Source organism: Heteronotia binoei, chromosome 1 (genome assembly GCF_032191835.1).
Source record: "Heteronotia binoei isolate CCM8104 ecotype False Entrance Well chromosome 1, APGP_CSIRO_Hbin_v1, whole genome shotgun sequence".
In the NCBI taxonomy this organism is placed as follows: Eukaryota; Metazoa; Chordata; class Lepidosauria; order Squamata; family Gekkonidae; genus Heteronotia; species Heteronotia binoei.
The window spans coordinates 203666975-203686215 of NC_083223.1; the positions used below are offsets into that span (position 1 = coordinate 203666975).

The window sequence follows — 19241 nt, forward strand, 5'->3', positions numbered from 1 at the left end:
TATTTTAATTGCTAAAATGAAATACATTTTTTCTGTTTTAAAAACGCTTTTCTACATTAGTGCAACTTTATTTTTAGTCCTCTGTTATCTAGAAATGATGATAATAATGCTGAACTTCTGTATTTTACTTCAAAGTAATTCAGTAATTCAGCAGCAAGCAGTTCAAATTAAAATGATGCTCTCACCATCTAATGGGGAAAAGTTGACAGACCATACTGTTCATGTACAACATTGGTTGTCGCTTGAGAATTTGTCCTAATCTTTCCCACAGATTTCTAATAATCAGACATCACAGATCATTGGCTTTCATAACTCCACGCAATCCCCCAGCTATTTTAGAATTTGCATAGACAAAATAAGTGGGGTTCATCTCTTTCCTCAGAACTGGATGTTCAGGAAAACTGTTCAAAAGTCCTCTTGTAAAGTGAGGGGCAACTCCTGGGTGAAACCGTTTTCCATGCCCATTCAACAAACTGAGTGTAGAGGACATCAGAAAATGCAGAGCAAGACTGAGCACTGAGAGAGAATATTCTGCCAAGTGTAGAAACAGCCAAAGACAGAGAGAGAGAGAATGAGAGGAATAAATAAAGTGAGAGTTATGTAAAAGTTTGGGAGAAAGGAATAAAATAAAGGAGAAAGAAGGAAGGAAGACAGGGAGACAGAGAAATGACAGGAAGACAGGCAAGCAGGCAGGAAATTAGGCAACCATTAGAAGCCTGACTTTCACCCCCTCCCACTTGAAGGTTGGGGGGAGTGAAAGGGAACCTTCAAATGGCTTTCTGCCTTTTAAAGCAAGCAGCACAGTGTAACCTAATTTGAATAGAAAGAGTGAAGATTACTTGCAGGTGGAAAGGCGGCTTGAGTATAGACAGTATAGAATATAGAGAGTCTGTTTCTCTAGTGCTGAACTTTCCCCTCCTCCTGTTGTGGAACATTCCTTTTCTGTCTGTTGAAGAGATCTGTTTTCTGTCAGAGTTTGCTTCAGTGTATGTAGTTATTAAATGATGTTTAATGTTATTTATGCAAGTATGTCTGCCACATGATATTAGTTCACACTGGATTCAACCACAGACTGTGCTGTAAATGAAGAGGTGAAATATTGCCCCATAAGGAGGAGTTTTCGGCATATTTATAAATAGAATATATATACCCCAGACATATATATTCTATTTATAAATATGCCAGAAGTTTTTTGGGGAGGGATTTACTAGGCAAATGCAACTTTGGCAGGGAGTATTAATTGGATGTGGCAAAATGGTGGCAGCATTGTTGGGGGGCAAGATGGACTGAGGAGCAAATTTTTAAATGTGGAAGCATTTTGAATGATGTGAGTTTGTAGCAGGAGGATTCAATGCTTGCTAGATGTGGAGCAAAGCCTTTGGGGTTTTTTTTCTTTCATTTTGTCTATCTTCCTTTTCATTTTCTTTTCTCTCACTCTTTCCCACCTTTTTTTCTACCTCCCTTCTGTTCTTTCTCTCATTCTTTCTCTGTTATCTCTTTCAACCCCATAGCCAGAATATTTTGGGTGGAGGGGCCCTGGAGATAAAAAAAAATTGGGGGGGGGGACTGTGGGGTCTGGCTGCTTCTTCCCTCCAGCGGCCAGCCCTCCCCGCCTCAGCACTCTTTCACCCCCCCCCAAAAAAGGGGGGAGGGGGAGAGTTCCCATAATAAATAAAAAATGAGGTGAGGGGGTGGGGTGGGGGTTATTTTACAGTGTGTCTTACAGTCGCTGTTTTCTCTCTCTCTCTGCTGCTCTCTCCCTGTTCCCGTTGCAGTCACTCTCTCTCTCTCTCTCCCTGTTTCTCTCTATCTCTGCTGCTTTCCCCTTGTCCCTGTTGCAGTTGCTCTCTCTCTCTCTCTGCCACTCTCTCTCCCTCCCTTTTCCTGAGGCCCAACAGAGGAGCCCTACAGAGGAAAGGGGGGTTAAATAGAGCACCCCTCCCCACCCAGCCCCCCTGGTACCTAAGGGCCTGCTGTCTTTCTCTCTTTTTATTTCATTCTGGCTGCAATCTAAAAAATGTACTTTCAATTAGGGTTGCCAGGTCCAATTCAAGAAATATCTGGGGACTCTGGGGGTGGAGCCAAGAGACTTTGGGGTGGAGCCAGGAGAAAGGTTGTGACAAGCATAATTGAACTCCAAATGGAGTTCTGGCTATCACATTTAAAGGGACTGTACACCTTTCAAATGCCTTCCCTCCATTGGAAATAATGGATAGGGCCACCTACTTTTAGGACACATAGAATTGGACCCCCTGGTCCAATCTTCTTGAAACTTGGAGGGTGTTTTGAGGAGAGGCACTGGATACTAAGTTGCAAATTTGATGTCTCTACTTCAAAACATAACTCCCCTAGAGCCCCAGATACCCACAGAACAATTCTCCATTAATACTCTATGGGAATATGTCTCCATAGGGAATAATGGAGTGCCCAGCAGACATTTCCTCCCTCCCCCCAGCATTCCGATGACCCTGAAGCGGGGGGGAGTGCTTTGAAACTGGATTTTTTAATGTGTGTGATTACAGTCTCTGTTTGTCTACCTTCCTTCCTTCCATTTCTCTTTCTCTCTGCTAAATAGTGGGTTCAATGCATGCAGAGGCACGTTATAGTGATCCGATCTCATTAGTGATAACAGCATGGTAATAAACAGACTAAGACTGCTGAACTGGGCCAATGGGGTCAAATATATACAGAGTAAAATTTCCGTGCTGAAACACTATTGGGTCATTTGAACCAGCAGAGGGCTGGTGATTGGTCTGGGGAAGCAGAGATTTGGATCCTGCTTCCCATTGTTTCCAGACCCCAATCTCAGTCCTTCAGGCTCCAATGAGCCAGGCAGGAACTAACCACACATGCAAAACATACATCTTCCTACAGCGGGCTTTACTGCTAGTATCTCCATAAAATATGTAAGGCAAAAGGAAAAAAATGACAAGCAATCAAAATCCAATAAAACATGCTTAAAATAGAAAAGAAATAATGAAAGGTTAAAAGCAAATCCAAAACAGTAGTGCTAAAATATTATTTATTTATTTAATTTGTACCCCCCCCCCCTCCCCGCCAAAGGCAGGCTCAGGGCGGTTCACAGATTAGGGGTCAAGCAATCAGATTTGCTTGACTGGACAAGATAAAAAAAGCAATACAATCATAAAAACATAAGAACAATTACTAAAAACATTGACAGGTACTAGCACAATAGTTTCAGACAGCAGTTAAAATTCTAATGATGGTAAATATCTAGTTGGTGTTTTAAGGAGGACCGGGTGTTCTAGTTAGGTGTTCTAAGAAGGACCCAGGGTCTCCATAGCTTGGTGTGATAGATCATAAGTAGTATTTACTGGCCTGTTCCATTACTATAGGTGTTGCCTTTATGAGAAGACATGGCAGAAGAGTACCATTTTGCAGGCCCTGCAGAACTCTGAAAGCTCTCGCAGGGCCCTGACTTTCTCCAGCAACTCATTCCACCAGCTAGGGGCAGCAATGGAAAAGGCCCTGGCTCTAGTTGATTTAAGCCTCACTTCTCTGATGCCGGAAACTGTCAACAGATTTTGAGACCCGGACTAAAGTGCTCGCTGGGGCATATACAGAGAAAGGCGGTCCCTAAGGTATGCAGGACCCTGGCCATATAGGGCTTTAAAAGTAATGACCAACACCTTGAAGCAAATCTGGTACATTATTGACAGCCGGTGCTGCGCTTTCAGCACAGGCTGAATGTGTTCCCATAAAGGAATTCCCATTAACAGCCTGGCTGTGGCATTCTGCACTAGCTGGAGTTGCCAGATTTGGGACAAGGGCAGCCCCATGTAGAGGGCATTACAGTACTCCAGTCTCGAGGTGACGGTACATGGATCACAGTTGCCAAGTTGTCATCTTTGAGAAAGGGGACCAACTGCCTTACCATCTGCAGATGGTAGAAAGCTGACTTGGCAGTGACTTGGGCCTCCATTGTTAGAGAGGAATCCAAGAGTACCCCTAAGCTTTTAAACTTGGGCCCAGCGTGAGCTGTGCTCCATCAAAGTTTGGTAAATGGACCTCTGGTCCTGGACCGCAGTGACTTAAAATGGCACCACATTTTAAGAAGGATATAAGAATGGGTCCAGAGGAGGGTGACGAAGTTGGTGAGAGGTCTGGAGACCATGTCCTATGAGGAAAGGTTGAAGGAGCTGGGAATGTTTAGCCTGGAGAGGAGGCGGCTGAGAGGTGATATGATCACCATCTTCAAGTACTTGAAGGGTTGCCATCTAGAAGATGGTGTGGAATTGTTTTCTGTGGCCCCAGAAGGTAGTACCAGAACCAATGGGTTGAAATTCAATCAGAAGAGTTTCCGGCTCAATATTAGGAAGAATTTCCTGACCATTAGAGCAATTCCTCAGTGGAAGAGGCTTCCTTGGGAGGTGGTGGGTTCTCCTTCCTTGGAGGTTTTTAAACAGAGGCTAGATGGCCATCTGACAGCAATGAAGATCCTGTGAATTTAGGGGGAGGTGTTTGTGAGTTTCCTGCATTGTGCAGGGGGTTGCACTAGTAGACCCTGGAGGTCCCTTCCAGCTCTAATGATTCTATGACTTAGATACAGGACCACCATCTTTGTCAGATTTAATTTCAGTCTATTCAGCCTGAGCCACCCCACCACACCTTGCAATGCTGTGGACAGATCTTCCGGGGTGGAGTCAGACTGGCCACCCATCAACAGATAGAGCTGGATGTCATCATCATACTGGTGGCAGCCCAGCCCATATCTCTGTGCAACCTGGGTGAGGGGGCACATGTAGATTTTAGATAACATCAGGGAAAGAACCACTCCCTGCAGCACACCATACTTAAGTGGGTGCCATCAGGATAGTTCCTCCCCTAACGCCACCCTCTGTCCCCGACCTTGGAGAAAGGGGGAAAGTCATTTCAAGGCCAAACCCTGGATCCCAGTGTTGGCAAGGTGATAGGTCAGTAGCTGATGATCTACCGTGTCGAACACTGCTGACAGGTCTAATAGCATCAGCACTGCTGAGCCGCCTCTGTCCAGGTGCCTCTGGAGGTCATCTGTGAGGGTGACCAGAACCGTCTCCATCCCGTGACCTGGACGAAAACTGGATTGATGTGGTATAAGGAGTATAAGGAGGTCTTTCTGAAGGAACAATGCAAAGCAATAGAGGAATAATAATAGAATGGGAAGGACAAGAGATCTCTTCAAGAAAATTGGAGAAATCAAGGGAACGTTTCATGCAAAGATGGCCATGATAAAGGACAAAAATGGTAGTGACCTAACAGAAGCAGAAGAGATTAGGAAGAGGTGGCAAGAACACAAAGAAGAATTATACAAGAAGGATATCAATGTCCATGACAACCATGATGGTAAAATCACTGACCTCGAGCCAGACATCCTGGAGTACAAAGTTAAATGGACCTTAGAAAGCATTACTAACAACAAAGCAAGCAGAGATGATGGTATCCCAGTTGAGCTATTCAAAATCCTAAAAGACTATGCTGTTAAAGTGATGCACTCATTATGTCATCAAATGTGGAAAATGCAAGTGGCCACAGGACTGGAAAAGGTCAGTTTATATTCCAATCCCAAAGAAGGGTAATGCCAAGGAATATTCAAATTATTGCACCATTGCACTCATTTCATACGCCTGCAAGGTCATGTTAAAGATCCTACAAGCTAGGCTTCAGCAGTATGTAGACCGGGAACTACCAGAAGTTCAAGCTGGGTTTCAGAGAGGTAAAGAAACTAGAGATCAAATTGCCAACATTTGCTGCATTATGATTATGTGGATCACAACAAACTATGGTAAGTCTTTAAAGAGATGGAAGTACTAGCCCACCTCATATGTCTCCTGAGAAACCTGTATAAGGGTCAAGAAGTGGCTGTCAGAACTGGATATGGAATAACTGATTGGTTTAGAATAGGAAAAGGAGTTCGACAAGGATGTATATTGACACCCTGATTATTTAATTTATATGCAGAGTACTCCATGCGGAATGCCGGCCTGGATAAAGCAGAAACCGGAATTAAGATTGCCAGGAAAAACATCAACAACCTCAGATATGCAGACAACACCACTCTACTGGCAGAAAGTGAAGAGGATCTAAGGAACCTCTTGTTGAGGGTGAAAGAGGAGAGCACAAAAGTAGGCTTGAAACTCAACATCAAAAAAACTTAGATCATGGCATCTGGCCCCATCACACCTTGGCAAATAGAAGGGGAAGACATGGAAGTAGTGACAGACTTCACATTCCTGCGATCCAAGATCAGTGCAGATGGTGACTGTAGCCATGAAATTAAAATACATTTGCTCCTTGGGAGGACAGCTATGGCAAACCTAGGCAGTATAATAAAAAGTAGAGACATCACCCTGCCAACAAAAGTCCGTATAGTCAAAGCGATGGTATTCCCAGTAGTAATATATGGCTGTGAGAGTTGGACTATAAGGAAGGCCAAGTGCAGAAGAATAGATGCTTTCAAGTTATGGTGCTGGAGAAGACTCTTGGGAGTCCCTTGGACTGCAAGAAGATCAAATCAGTCAGTCATAAGGGAAATCAACCCTGATTGTTCCCTGGAAGGTCAGATGCTGAAGCTGAAGCTCAAATATTTTGGCCACCAAATGAGAAGGGAGCACTCACTGGAGAAGACCATGATGCTGGGAAAGACAGAAGGCAAAAGAAGAAGGGGATGGCAAAAGATGTGATGGCTGGACAGTGTTACTGATATAACCAACATGAATTTGAGTGGACTTTGAGGATGGTGGAAGACAGGAGGGCCTGGCATGACTTTGTCCATGGGGTTGTAAGGAGTCAGACTCGACTGTGCGACTGAACAACAACAAAAAAATAAGTAGAAAGTACTCTTTCCCCTCAGAAATCACTTCTCTCAGACATGTCCTATAACTCCCTCAAAGGGACAAAATACCTTTTATAATAATAATAATAAAATTTTATTTATATCCCGCCCTTCCCGCCGAGGTGGGCTCAGGGCGGCTAACAACATTTCATAAAATTATACAGGGTTTAAAATCACATTAACTTTAAAACATTCCAATTAACAGATTTCCAGGTGCTAATTCCAATTATAAATGATAATAGCAAAGTCACCCACAGCAGTCTCTCAGCCAGCAAAGGCCATCCTGAAAAGAGTGGTCTTGCAGGCCCTGCGGAACTGGTCAAGGCACCGCAGGGCTCGCACTTCTTCCGGGAGCTGGTTCCATAGGTGTGGAGCTGCGATGGAGAAGGCCCATGTACGGGTGTTTTGAAGTTTATTTATTTATTTATTACTTTCAATTTATATCCCACCCTCTCCGCAAGCGGACTCAGGGCGGCTAACAACATCATAAAATAGAATCAATCCAATAAAACATATAAAACCATAATTTACTTATATCAATTTTAAAACCATTCTATAGCGCTGGTTCCATAGGTGTGGAGCTGCGATGGAGAAGGCCCATGTACGGGTGTTTGAAGTTTATTTATTTATTTATTACTTTCAATTTATATCCCACCCTCATCATAAAATAGAATCAATCCAATAAAACATATAAAACCATAATTTACTTATATCAATTTTAAAACCATTCTATAGCGCTGTTTCAGTACAGTATAGGTGGTATTGAATTCTCGACTGTGATCGCCAGCTTTCTATAAGATCTCCGGTGGCAGCCCTTTTTCAGTCAAACAGCAAAGGCCTGTTTAAACAGTTCGGTCTTACAGGCCCTGCGGAACGCATACAAATCTCGCAAGGCCCTTATGGCTTCTGGAAGGGTGTTCCAAAGTTCTGGTGCTGCCACCGAAAAAAGCCCTGGATCTCGTCACACACAGCCTGGCTTCTTTTGGGCCAGGGGCAGTCAACAGATTTTTTGTCCATGATCGCAGTGCTCTCTGGGGGATATATGGGGAAAGGCGGTCCCGTAGATAGGCAGGTCCCTGACCATAAAGGGCTTTGAAGGTTAATACCAACACCTTGAAGCGAACTCGGAACACAACAGGCAACCAGTGCAGCTCCCTCAGCACTGGCTGAATGTGCTCCCATCGCGGCAGCCCCATTAACAGCCATGCCGCAGCATTCTGCACTAGTTGTAGTCTCCGGGTTAGCATCGAGGGTAGCCCCAAGTAGAGAGCATTACAGTGATCTATTCTTGAGGTGACCATAGCATGGATTACCGTCGCTAAGTCGTTGCGCTCCAGGTAAGGGGCCAGCTGCCTCACCTGCTGAAATTGAAAAAAGGCAGATCTAACAGTGGCTGCTACCTGGGCCTCCATTGTAAGGGGGGACTCAAGAAGCACACCTAAGCTCTTGACCTTAGGAGCCGGTATTAGTGGTACCCCGTCAAGGGCCGGCAGCTGGATCTCTCCCCCCGGACCGCCTCGACCCAGGTAGAGAACCTCCGTCTTTGTCGGATTCAATTTCAGCTGACTCACTCTGAGCCAAGAAGCCACGGCTTGTAGCGCCAGGTCTAGATTTTCCAGGGTACAGTCAGACTGGCTACCCATCAATAGATAGAGCTGGGTGTCATCCGCATATTGATGTCAACCCAGTCCGTACCTCCTGACAATCTGGGCAAGGGGGCGCATATAGATATTAAATAGCATCGGGGATAAGACTGCTCCCTGCGGCACCCCACAACTAAGAGAGTGCCTCTGGGATGCTTCCTCCCCTATCACCACCCTTTGTCCCCGATTTTGGAGAAAGGAGGTCAGCCACTGTAAGGCAGATCCTTGAATCCCCACATCGGCAAGGCGGCTAGTCAGTAGCTGATGGTCAACCATGTCAAAAGCAGCTGACAGATCTAATAACAACAGCACCGCAGAGCCGCCCTGATCCAGATGTCGCATGAGGTCATCTAAGAGAGCAACCAGAACTGTCTCCATCCCGTGACCTGGCCGGAAGCCGGACTGGAATGGATCCAGTGCGGAAGTGTCCTCCAGGAATCCCTGCAGCTGAGTTGCCACCACCCGCTCTATGACCTTACCCAAAAAGGGAAGGTTTGACACCGGCTGATAGTTCGCCAATATGGCTGGGTCTGCTGATGGTTTTTTTAAGAGGGGGCGTACCACTGCCTCTTTAAGAGGTGTGGGAAAGATCCCTTCAATCAGGGACCTGTTGATAATGCCCTGTAGTGGTTCACGCAGCCACGTTTGGCTAGCCTTTATAAGCCAAGACAGGCACGGGTCCAACCTACAGGTCGTAGGGCGCACAGCTGCAAGGATCCTGTTGACTTCCTCCAGACTGAGTGGACTGAAAGAGTCCAGAATTGGACCAGAAGACGTGCTCGGTGCCCCAAGTTCCTCTACTGTATTAATTATGGCGGGTAAGTCGTGTCTGAGCGACGAGACCTTATTTGCGAAAAAGCTCGCAAAAGCCTCACAGCCTATTTCCAATTCTCTAATTTTTGTTTGCCCTGCGGCAGTTCTGTTAATGACCAAATTATACTAAACAATTGTGCTGGGCGCGAGGTCGCAGATGCAATTCTGGACGCAAAGTGGGCCTTCTTTGCGGTCCGAACAGCCATCTCATAGGTCTGCATAAATGACCTATATGATGTTCTCGTAGCTTTGTCACAAGCGTGGCGCCATTGTCTCTCTAGTCATCTTAATCGTCGCTTCATTGATCGCAACTCCGGGGTATACCATGGAGCGAATCATGATCGAGGATGAAGAGGACGTCGGGGAGCGATTTTGTCAATGGCCTCGGAGAGCCGGTCATTCCAGGTCTCCACTAGCTCATCCAACGAGTCGCCGGAGGGCCAGGGATCCCGTATAGCCATTTGAAGCCGCAACGGGTCCATCTGACTACGCGGGCAAGCTAAAATCTGCTCACCGCCTAAACGGGACAGGGGTGGCATGTCCACACGGGCCTTCAGGGCCTAGTGGTCAGACCATGCACTGCCTCGGCAGATATCTGACCCACTACTACTCCCGCTGCAAAGATCAGGTCTAGTGTGTGCCCAGCCTGATGCGTGGGCACTGTCACATATTGGGAAAGTCCTAGTGCTACCATGGAAAGCACCAGGTCCATCGCACGAGTGGAAGCTGCGTCCTCAGCATGGACATTGAAGTCACCCAGGACTATAAGTCGAGGGTGCTCCAATGCCCAGCCTGCTACAGCCTCCATCAGGGATGGTAGGGCACTGGCCGGTGCCTTAGGCGGACGGTACACCAGCCAGATTGCCAAACTTTCCCCAACGTCCCACACCAGGCCCACACACTCCACGCCCTTGACCTCTGGCGGCGGAAGTATCCTGAAGGAGCAATCCTCCCATATGAAAAAGGCCACCCCTCCCCCCCGCCCGCTAGTCCGGCCTGGTGAAGGACGGAGAACCCAGGCGGGGCCACTTGGGAGAGAGCAACTGTCTCCCCCTCCCGCACCCCGGTTTCCATCACGCAAGCCAGGTCCATGTCCTGCCTGATGAAAAATTCTTGCAGGGCTGAGGTTTTATTATTTATGGACCTGGCATTGCACATTACCAGGGATGGAGGCGAGTGTCTCCACTTGGCCCTCCGACTTGCCATCCTTGGGATGGGACACAGGCTGGAAGGGGAGCGAGCCCTCCTTTGGTCCAGGGATAGTCAGTTTGGCCTCCTTTGGTCCAGGGATAGTCAGCTGGTTCTTCCCTGCTGACCTCAGTGCTCTCTGGGGTTCGTATGGGGAGAGATGGTCCCTCAGGTAGGCAGGTCCTCAGCCATATAGGGCTTTAAAGGTAATAACCAGCACTTTGTAATGAACCTGGTAAGTAACTGGCAACCAGTGCAGTTCACATAGCCCCGGCTGTATGTGCTCCCACTTTGGGAGCCCCAATATCAGCCTAGCCGCCGTGTTCTGCACCAGCTGCAACCTCCGTGTTCGGCACAGAGGCAGCCCCATGTAGAGGGCATTACAGTAATCCAATCTTGAGGTGACCGTTGCATGGATCACAGTTGCTAGGTCCCTGCGCTCCAGGAAGGGAGCCAACTGCTTTGCCCGCTTCAGATGGAAAAATGCCAACTTAGCAGTGGCTGCTATCTGGGCCTCCATTGATAGTGAAGGCTCCAGTAGAACTCCCAAGCTCTTGACCCGGTGTGCCGCTTTCAGAAACCGTCAAAAACTAGGAGAGGTATTTCCCTCCCCAGGGCGCTGCGACCCACGCAAAGGACCTCTGTCTTCGTTGGGTTCAGCTTCAGCCCACTCAGCCTAAGCCAAGTTGCCACGGCCTGCAATGCCAGGTCCAAATTCCCTGGAACGCAGTCAGGCCGGCCAACCATTAGCAGATAGAGCTGGGTGTCGTCTGCATATTGGTGACACCCAAGCCCATATCTCCGGGCAATCTGGGCAAGGGGGCGCATATAGATACTGAATAGCATCGGGGAGAGAACTGCTCCCTGCGGCACCCCACAATCAAGTGTGTGCCTCTGGGACAGCTCACCCCCAATTGCCACCCTTTGTCCCCGACCCTCAAGGAAGGAGGAAAGCCATTGTATGGCTAGCCCCTCAACCCCTATGTCGGCAAGGCGGCGGGTCAGTAGCTGATGGTCGACCATATCGAATGCGGCCAGCAGATCTAATAACATCAGCACCGCCATGCTGCCTCGGTCCAGATGCCACTGGAGGTCATCTACCAAGGCGACCAGCACTGTCTCCGTCCCATGACCTGGATGAAAGCCGGACTGGCAAGGGTCTAGGACGGAAGCGTCATCCAGAAAACCCTGCAACTGCAACGCCACTGCCCCCTCAATAATTTTACCAAGGAACAGTAAATTAGAGACGAGTTGGTAATTTGCCAATTCGGCCAGGTCTGCTGTACTTTTTTTCAGGAGGTGACGGACCAAAGCCTCTTTCAAGGGTGTTGGAAAATGCCCCTCAGAGAGGGATCTATTTATGATGTCCTGTAAAGGACATCTAAGCTCCCTTTGGCAGGATTTAATCAGCCAAGAGGGGCAAGGGTCCAAATCACAAGTTGTTGGGCATGCAGAAGAGAGAATTCCATCGACTTCCTCCAGGCTGAGCGGGTTGAAGCGATCCAGAGTGAAATCGAAAAACAGGCACGGAGCCTCAAGTTCCTGTACTGTATGCAATGTGATAGGCAGGTCCTGGCGGAGCAACGTGATTTTATCTGCAAAATATTTCGCAAAAGCCTCACAGCCTATCTCTAATTCCCTCACGTTTGGTCTGCCTTGAGGCAGTGTAGTAAGACTTCCAATTATTCTAAACAATTGAGCTGGGCGTGAATTTGCAGACGCAATCCTGCAAACTCTGACAGAGGGCCAAGCTCTTAAGATTACACATATAATAGGGAGGAAAATCAGAATGCCCTAGTAAACACAGATCTGGGAGTTTGGAACAGCTGTTTTTTAAGCTGATGCACAAAATTTGCATTAGATCTGCACTGGATCTACACTAAAGACCCCCCTCCCCCAAAAAAGGTTTTATGTAAATTAGGCAAAGGGTTGGGTTTTATGAATTCCTGAAGAAGGTGTTTCTCTGTATTAGGCCTCCCAATCCCTAGGTCCCAATGGGGGATCCCCCGGTTTTGCAGGCACCTTCCCACCCCCAGTCAGCTGGCTGCCCGGGCCCTGCCCTAACAACCGCCATGTGCCTTTCCAGTTTGGAGGGCTAAAAGAAGCTTAGGAACTGCTTATTTTTTAGAAGGTGTGTGTGCCTTTAAATCTATAGGAGCCAGGCTTAATGAGGGTAGGCCAAGCTGGCAGAACAACATGGCTGCTCTCAGTGAACTGCTAGAACAGAGAGGAAACTAGGACAACAAACGGACAGTTTGTTTTATGTTCCTTTCAGAAGTCATTTAAAAAGCAAAATAGAGAGTAAAGAGTAAACTAGAACTTTTGGTTTCCCTGTGTTAGTCTGTAGAACTTGGTTGAATATAAAGAGGATGGTTACATTCAACAACTCTGTAAGTAAATTGCCTCAGTAAGATCACAAATGTGTGGGATTGCAAACTGTTTATTTTGACTTTTTTGTGTGTGTGTGAGAGAGAGAGAGAGGGAGAGCGAATGTGTAGCTCACTGCTGCGAGATGAGGAAATGAAGACTGTATTCAGGGGAAGTGCACGGCCTCATTTTTATTTATTTATTTTAGGGAATGTTAAAGTCTCCTGGCTCCACCCCCCAAAGTCCCCAGATATGTTCTGAGTTAGACTTGGCAACCCTACCCTGCATCTTTGTCTGCATTGTATGTTGGGAAAATATCATATTATGCTTCAGGAAAGGAAGGACCTAAACAGCCCCAGGCTTAGCTGGTTGGTATTGACCCTGCTGGTAGTCCCAGGACTATTTTGCAGTCCTCCTTTCCTGTAATAGTATCCCTGCTGCTATCATCAGAGTTGACACTTGGGAAATGGTGGGCAGACTGATTCTCTTCTGTTTTCCAGAAAAAGTAATCTCAGCAGGGCATTCAAGACAGTTTATGACTGGGTCTAAAACCATATTTAAATTAGTCTAGATAATCAGCCTTATCTAATATTATTATGTTCCTGAATATATTACTTACCATGTGTTTCATAAAACATTTAGCACTTATTTTTGTCTTCAATGTACCTGCGATAGCCAAAAAGGTATTAGAAACTGAGAAAATAATTTCATTTATGCAAATATATTGTCATACATTTAATGATTTTTTCCCTTCACAAAAATCTAATAAAGCCATAGGGAACATGTGTTTTATCCCTCAAAAGATTGGACACAAAGTCAATGTAAGCAGTTTCTATTTTGGGATGCTCATGTTACATGCATAGTAACAATACATTGATGATACCGAAGACTGACAACAATCATACCTTCCAGCTTTCAGCATTCCCCATTGAGACATTCATCATTTAACATGCCCGTTGCCAACCAGTATTGGTTGATGCTAACAAAGAGATTGTGAATGATCACAGTGTCTTCCTGGCTCTACAATGTTTGTCCCCAGTTTACAGCAATAGTAGTACTGTGGAGAATGTCAGCAGCATTGGCAAGGGTGGAGCACAATGAAAATTAACTAAAAGAACAATATATTTATTTGTTTGTTTGTTTGTTTGTTTATGTTAATTTCTAGTCCACCCTATCCCATGAGCAGGCTCAGGGCAGATTACAACAAACATAAGCAATAACAATAAGCAATAAAAATTAGAAACAAATTTAAACAGTTAAAACAATAAAACAATAAAATTTTCCCATTTCAGGCGAAAAACAACTAATCAGGCCATAGTGCAAACAGAGATGGAACTGATGATATCTCAATATCTAATTGATCCTCTTCCAGACCAGGGGGTGGATGCTTCCTTGGTCACAAACCCATAGCCAGAAAATTTCAGTTGGGGGGCCCTTGGGAAAAAACTTTGGATGGAGGGCCCCCCTCTGGCGGCCCCCACTCTCTCCACTGCCACTTTTCTCCCCCTGGCTCTGGCAGCCCCGCCCCCTTCCACATGGCACCTCTCCCTCCCATGCACTTACTCCCTTAGACTGCTTCAAAAAGTTGAGAGGTAGCTTTGTTGGAGGGCTCCCAGGCAGCTTGTCACTTGTCTACCTACAACTCTGGGGCTTGGGGGGGAGGGGTGTTCCCAGTGGGGTGGATTTTAGCTACTGTTGGATTCCTGTGGAAGGGGGTGGGGCAGAGCAACAAGTTTGAGTACATTTGATTGACTGGCAACTCTCATTCTCAATGAGTGCCAGATAACAAAGCTTTTACAGTATTTTTTAGGGTAGAAAAAATGTATAGGGGTGTGTGTGTATAAAATGTTATGTTTTCAAATGTTATTCCCTGAACCGTAAGAGGATATGTCTACTAATAGGATTCAGAGTTCATAATTAAATCAATAACCTGCCACCAACTATACTGTAATTTCTTGGAGTGCTCACTGTTATAAATGTCCTTCACTTCTTTCCATAGCACCACGAAATGTACACCCACCAACAGCTTTCTCATTTCCCACATCTTTACTATTGAGTTGGAGTCCACCAAAAAGACCAAATGGAAATATAGTGCAATATTATTTATATATGGATACTCAACTGATTTATACTGGAAATGACACCAAACATATTGTCAAAGGTGAGTAACTTTTGAAGACTCACATATAAATATGAACTATATAATGCAAAAGATGCAGTCAACTAATATTTGGGATTTCAAATATTTCTACATCTAAGACATAGGGACAGGATGTGTCCCTATATAGTGTTCCCACATATAGTATTGGTGTCAAGTATAATTGAGTCATTTCCAACACATGGCAACTCTATGAATTAATGTTCTCTGAAACATCCTGTTGTTAACAGCCTTAATCTCAAGCCTGGCAAACTGAGGGCTGGGGCTTCATTTATTGAGTCAATCCATCTCATGTTGGGTCATCCTCTTTTCCTGCTTCCATCAACATGATATAGTAGGAGTATGTATTCAGAAAGTAAACAGCCCTGCTTGAAGACCATCTTGGCTTTTTGTTCCTGAACTCTGGAACTCTCTCTCCCATAAAAAGTACATACCCTCCCCCATTTTACAGGCCTTTCAGTAGCAACTGAAATTTTTAAATTCCAAAACCTTCAGCATTTAGAAAAGATGACTGTGATAACTTACAGCGAGCATGGGTTTCTCAAGAACAAGTCATGCAGATTAACCTTATCTCTCTTTTTTGGAGAAAGTTACTACCTTGCTGGATCAGGGGAATGCTGTAGACATTGTTTATCTTGATTTCAGTAAGGCTTTTGATAAGGTTCCACTTACTGTCCTTGTTGACAAGTTGGTAAAATGTGGTTTGGATCCTGTTACCATTAGGTGAATCTGTAACTGGTTGACAGATCGCAACCAAAGAGTGCTTATGAATGGTTCCTCATCCTCTCGGAAAGAAGTGGAGTGGCTCGAGGATCTGTCCTGGGACCTGTTTTGTTCAACATCTTTATAAATGATTTGGATGAAGGAATAGAGGGAATGCTTATTAAATTTGCAGATGATACTAAATTCAGAGGGGTTGGAAATACAGTAGAAGTCAGAAAAAGGATACAGGATGACCTTGACAGGCTGGAAAACTGGGAAAAGCCAATACAATGAATTTTCACAGGAATAAATGTAAAGTTCTGCATTTAGGTAGGAAAAATCCAATGCATGGTTATAGGATGGGGGAGACTTGTCTTTCTCCTTGGCCGGGGACAAAGGGTGGCTATAAGGGAGCAGTCGTCCTTGAGGCATCCTCAGGGGGCAGCCCTCTCTTTGATGTTGTTTAACATCTTCATGCGCTCCCTTGCCCAGATTGTCCAGAGATACAGACTGGGTTGTCACCAGTATGTGGATGACACCCACCTCTATCTATTGTTGGGAGGCCAGTCCAGCTGCACCCAGGAAGATCTGGACCTGGAATTGCAAGCCGTAGTGAAATGGCTCAGGCAGAGTCAATTGAAATTGAATCCAGGGAAAACAGAGGTCCTGTGACTGAGTCGCAGCGGCCTGGGTAGAGAAATCCCCTTGCCAGCCTTTGATGGGACACTACTTGTGCCAGTGTTGAGGGTCAAGAGCTTAGAGGTGCTCCTGGAGCCTTTGCTGACAATGGAAGCCCAGGTAGCAACCACTGCCAAATCCACATTCTACCATCTTAGGCAGATAAGGCAGTTGGTTCCATACCTGAAGCGCAACAACTTGGCAACAGTGATCCATGCAACGGTCACCTTGAGAATAGACTACTGTAATGCTCTCTACATGGGGCTGCCCTTGACTCAACTTAGGAGACTGCAACTGATGCAAAATGCAACAGCCAAGTTGTTAATGGAGCTACCTGTATGGGAGCACATTCAACCTGTGCTGAAAGCATTGCACTGGTTGCCTGTGACATTCCGGATTTGCTTCAAAGTGGTGGCTATAACCTTTAAAGCCCTATATGGCCTGGGACCTGTCTACTCCTGCTGCAAAAATGGCCACTCCTCCCCCCCGCCCATTAGTTCATGCTTGATGAAGGACTGGGAACCCCGGTGGAGTAACTTGGGAGAGAGCTACTGTCTCCCCCTCTCACACCCAGGTCTCTGTCATGTAAGCCAGGTCCATATCCTGCCTAAGCAGGAAGTCTTGAAGAACTGAGCTTTTATTATTTATGGACCTGGCATTGCACAACACCAAAGGTGGAGGCGAGTACTTCCACTTGGCCCCCATGCCTGCCATCCTTGGGATGGGATGCAGACTGGAAGGGGGGCGAGCCCTCCTGTGTCTTAGTCTCCTTCCGTTTCTGTTTTGTCTGCTCCCAAGGGAGATATCATTGAGTCCCTTTAGGCGACAGACTCTGTTCCTGTGGAATGAATATTCCCGACTCAATTCAACATATATTGCTTGATTGTTCCATTTATCATAACCTCCGTAAAGATTTATTTTGCAAGCTTTCTTCCTCCCCAGATTTGTGTATTCTGCTATCCTGTTATTATTTATTGAACGATACTGAGTGGGAGGTTAGCGAGGCTGTGGCAAAATTTTTGGCTGACATCCTTAAATTTAAATCTGCCCATGTATGAATGCATCTGTAATCTTGGTTTTGTTTTGATTTTATTTTAAAATTTGATTTAAATTTTATATTCTGTGTATTTTTATTCACAACTGTTATGCCATTAAAGGTTTGGTATAGTATGGTATGGTATGGTATGGTATGGTATGGTATGGTCCGCTCCCACCATTATACCTTCCCCTCCTCAAGAGCACTGGAATCCTCAGACCAGACATCTCCCTTGATGGCCTTTGCTGAGCCTCAGATCACCAGTAGAGAACAGTGCCGGTAGTTACCAGTTTCCTGCCCCTTCCTCCCACTCAATTCCACACTCTGTCACATCGTCTCTAAAATACAACGTTCCTACTGCTAATTTTCCATTTTTGCCAATTAATTTAAAACAATTAATTCAGAATCACCTCCCCCCACCCTCATCTACCCAATTAATTAGCAAAATTAATAACTATCTAAATCTGTTAATACCACTAGTTTTGCAAATAAAAACCCCTCCCTCTCTTAGTTTACAAAACCAAACAATATTCAGCAGATAACAATTAGTTTTTTATCAAAATATTCTTGTTTGTTTTTATGTAGTTTTTGTGATCTTTTAATTTTTATTTAGCCAGCCTAATGATTTTTTTTATTCAAAAGTAGCATAGAAATGTGATGCAACAAATACATAATCAGCGTTGAAGCTTAGCACAAGACATTTTCACCAAATGGGTATACTAATCGGAATACTAATCTGAGTATGCCAATTCTGGGCATTTTTCTGGCAGCAGGGCAATATCTCTGTGTGTGTTCTGTCTGCATTTACCATTATTTATATATCTTTTATTTTAAAAAGCAAAATAATAATTTAGAGGGGATAAAAAAGAAAAGAGGGATTATATAACAATATAACTATATATATTCATTGCAGGTTATAAGGAATAGAAAACTAAATATTTCTCTCTAACATCATTATAGTTTTTAGGACATTTTCTATAGGATACAATAGTATTTACTTCAAACATTTTGTATTTTAGATTTCATAACTAATCTATTTTGCAACTATATTTTTAATTTCATTGTTATTCCATATTCTATATTCCATCATTTCTACATACTAACTATAACTTTTAGCCAGTTTGGTGTAGTGGTTAAGTGCATAGACTCTTATCTGGGAGAACCAGGTTTGATTCCCCACTCCTCCACTTGCACCTGCTGAAATAGCCTTTTTGTCAGCCATAGCTTTGGCAGAGGTTGTCCTTGAAAGGGCAGCTGTTGTGAGAGCCCTCTCAGCTCCACCCACCTCACAGGGTGTCTGTTGTGGGGGGAGAAGATATAGGAGATTGTAAGCCGCTCTGAGTCTCTGATTCAGAGAGAAGGGCGGGGTATAAATCTGCAAGTCTTCTTCTTATACCAAAGCTTTAAGGAAAGCCTTTTATATCGCTCACATAAAAGATAAAAATAATAGATATTTTTGTTCAAAATCAACTTCCTCAAACATTTATATTCAAAACTTATTCTCATTTATATACAATTTTAGACTATTTTTCATATTAAATTTCTCTCCTGTTTACATAATAAACACCCTATCGCTCCTCAAATTTTGAAATTGTTCTATTTCTCAAATATGTTTTTAATTTTGCCATTACTGTATAATTGGCAAGCTTATTTTCCCATTCTTCCAAGCTTGGGCATATGTCTGCTTTCCATTTGCATTAACCCACACTACCTTCAAGTTTCTTTTTCCATGGGACAGTGAGAGATGCAAGAGCAGAGTTAACTTGGTAGATATGCTTACATGTCCAACCAGAGCACATAATTTATGTTTGTGTCATGTAGTAT

The 19241-nt window shown here is 44.8% G+C and overlaps 1 protein-coding gene across 1 annotated transcript in view; it reads left to right on the forward strand.

Moving 5' to 3' along the window:
• USH2A (usherin) overlaps window positions 1–19241 on the forward strand; it is a 1244521-nt gene that overhangs the window by 525691 nt on the left and 699589 nt on the right. Inside the window, exon 32 of the mRNA XM_060246775.1 lies at window positions 14843–15004. Within this exon, the coding sequence (XP_060102758.1) occupies window positions 14843–15004 (162 nt within the window). The remainder of the gene's footprint in view (window positions 1–14842; window positions 15005–19241) is intronic.